Here is a 2461-nt window from a genome sequence, read left to right as displayed (position 1 = left end):
TCCTCATCAACCCCGCTGACCGAGCCTACTCTTGGTATCAGGTAACTGCACAGGCGAACATTCACACATTGGCTGCCTTTTGAATTGGGGAGAAGCAGTTTCATGCTCCTAATTCACTTTTTCACCCTTGCAGCACCAACGTGCTCACAGTGACCCTGTGGCACTTAACTACACCTTTTACCAGACCATTTCTGCTGGACCCCAGGCCCCTCAAGAGCTGCACAATCTACAGAGTCGCTGCCTGAATCCTGGATTATATTCGACGCACCTGGAGAGATGGTTGACGTATTTTCCATCAGGACAGGTACAGCATTTTTTTTTTCAAGATCTAGCTCAGTGATGGCGAACCTTTTAGAGACCGAGTGCCCCAAAACTGGCCCTGCCCCCGATTCACCCCTGTCCCACCTCCACCCCGCCTGCCCGCAGGGCCACTCACCGTCTCCAGGGCCTGCCGCAGATCGCCCAGGCAGCCCAGCAGCATCATGGCGGCCCCACCCTCTGCCCGTGCCCCGCATCAACTGTGCGGGATGGGGTGTGAGGGCAGAGTCTTATCTATATTGCCTGGTTGCCATGGCTGCGCTGCTCCGTGTGGGTCACGCTTGGGGGCGACTCTCCTCCAGGGGGGCTGCTGATGAGGAAGGGGTTGTGGGGGGAGGCGAGACTGGGCCAAGGGCACGTGTGCCCACAGAGAGGGCTCCGAGTGCCGCCTCTGGCACCTGTGCCGTAGGTTCGCCACCACTGATCTAGCTTATGTTTCCAGGCAATTTAAGCGAACTCTAAAACTGATACTGAGCAATTTCTGTTGGAAAAAGCTTGTGAAGGCCAACAATAAGGGATTGATTCCTGAAGGGAATCAATTGAGCTGGCTCTCTTCCAGTTAATGAGACTACAGCCAGTGGGGCACTTGAGGGACCCTTCCCTATGCAGAAATACAGACCTATACAGTAGTGGCCAAAATTGTGGAAACCTTTTGGGAAAAGTGTACAGTAGAAATGCCACCTTTGGTTAAGTTTCCACCCATTTTTCTTCTAATTTCTTTATAACTGTAGCCTTGTTCACTTAATAATACTATTTTACATCGCTTTCTGGGCAGCCAGTCAACTCTTTGCACAATGATTTTAATTTTATTACGTTTTACAAGCTCACTCAATGAAAGAACACAAAAAAACCCCAACCAACTTGATAGCGATCACATAACACACTGACAAATGTCCTCCTCTCAGCTTCAATACAGGACATCAATCACTGAATCCTACTGTGATCTGATTGGCTCATTGCCAAAACAAGAGGCTCTCTAAACACTCATGCTCATTGGCTACAGTCAGATGAAGGAAAGCTCCCTGAGATCAACCTAAGCAAGTTGTGCTTCCTTTTTCTGGTCATTTGGCTATCACTTTTCGTAGAATACAGTACAGATAATTGAACAAACTTTGTTGCATTACATTCTTGATTAAATTATCTTTCCATTGATATATAATTTTATGGTACTCCTCCCCCCAAAAAAAGTGGTGTTATTAGCCATCAGACCTCAAAAATACACTTTTCCCAAAAGATTTCCACAATTTTGGCCACTACTGTATGTTCTCATCCTGATACAGGTTTGTGAAAGGGATTCATGCCTCAATCAAGAGACTTTCTCAGACTTCCAGAAATGTCTTCCTGTCACTCCTCATGAAGGGGTGGGAGGGGCTGTGAAATCATTGCAGCAGTTCCAATGCAGGGCAGCCCGAAAATATCAGTAGTTGAAGCAGTTCAGTAAAAAGCCAAAATACTTTCAAGCTAGCATGCAAAGTTGTCCAACAGGTATCACTGTTACTGTTAAAGGAACTTTTACCGAGCCTACATCTTCACATCCTTTTTCAATAAACACAGCAAATGTTGGCTCAATGGGCTCAACAAAGCCACAAGGCTGGACCCTGCTTGGGCGGTTGTTTGTCAAATCGAAATCTCCTTATCTACAGATAGGACTTGGGTAAAGAACATTGAAGGTCGCAGTCTGGCAGGATTACAAATTGTACGCAAAGTTTCTTTCATGGATGCAAAAGGTTGGTTAGATTTACCATGAACTTTGGCCATTTCTCCTTCCGTTTAGATTCTGATCGTTGATGGGCAGGAGCTCCGACACAATCCTTTTTCCATCATGGACAACATTCAACGGTTTCTGGGAATTACACCACTGCTGAACTACACACAAGCACTAAAGTAAGGATTCTCCATTTGCACGAAGGCACTTTCACCTCGAAACCTTTGCAAAGACGTATACATTTGTGCAGGGCTTTTTTTCTCGGAGAAAAGGTGGCGGAACTCAAACCTGGCCACGCCCTCATCAAACCCTAGGACCGCCCCTTTAGAGAACAGGAATGCAAGTAAAATTTGGGAGGGGCTATTTCCGGTGTGGGAGGGGCTATTTCCGGTGCGGCCGGCCCGGAAAAAGGTGCCGGAACGCGGTTCCGCCGCGTTC

The 2461-nt window shown here is 47.4% G+C and overlaps 1 protein-coding gene across 1 annotated transcript in view; it reads left to right on the top strand.

The window, feature by feature from the left end:
- Positions 1–2461, top strand: part of NDST2 (N-deacetylase and N-sulfotransferase 2) — a 23432-nt gene that overhangs the window by 15087 nt on the left and 5884 nt on the right. Inside the window, exons 5-6 of the mRNA XM_015823554.1 lie at positions 134–304; positions 2093–2202. Of these exons, the coding sequence (XP_015679040.1) occupies positions 134–304; positions 2093–2202 (281 nt within the window). The remainder of the gene's footprint in view (positions 1–133; positions 305–2092; positions 2203–2461) is intronic.

This window comes from Protobothrops mucrosquamatus, unplaced genomic scaffold (assembly GCF_001527695.2).
Source record: "Protobothrops mucrosquamatus isolate PMUCROS unplaced genomic scaffold, P.Mucros_1.0 scaffold1910, whole genome shotgun sequence".
Classification (NCBI taxonomy): Eukaryota; Metazoa; Chordata; class Lepidosauria; order Squamata; family Viperidae; genus Protobothrops; species Protobothrops mucrosquamatus.
The sequence above is the reverse complement of the archived record's forward strand: the minus strand, read 5'-3'. Positions and strand labels throughout refer to the sequence as shown.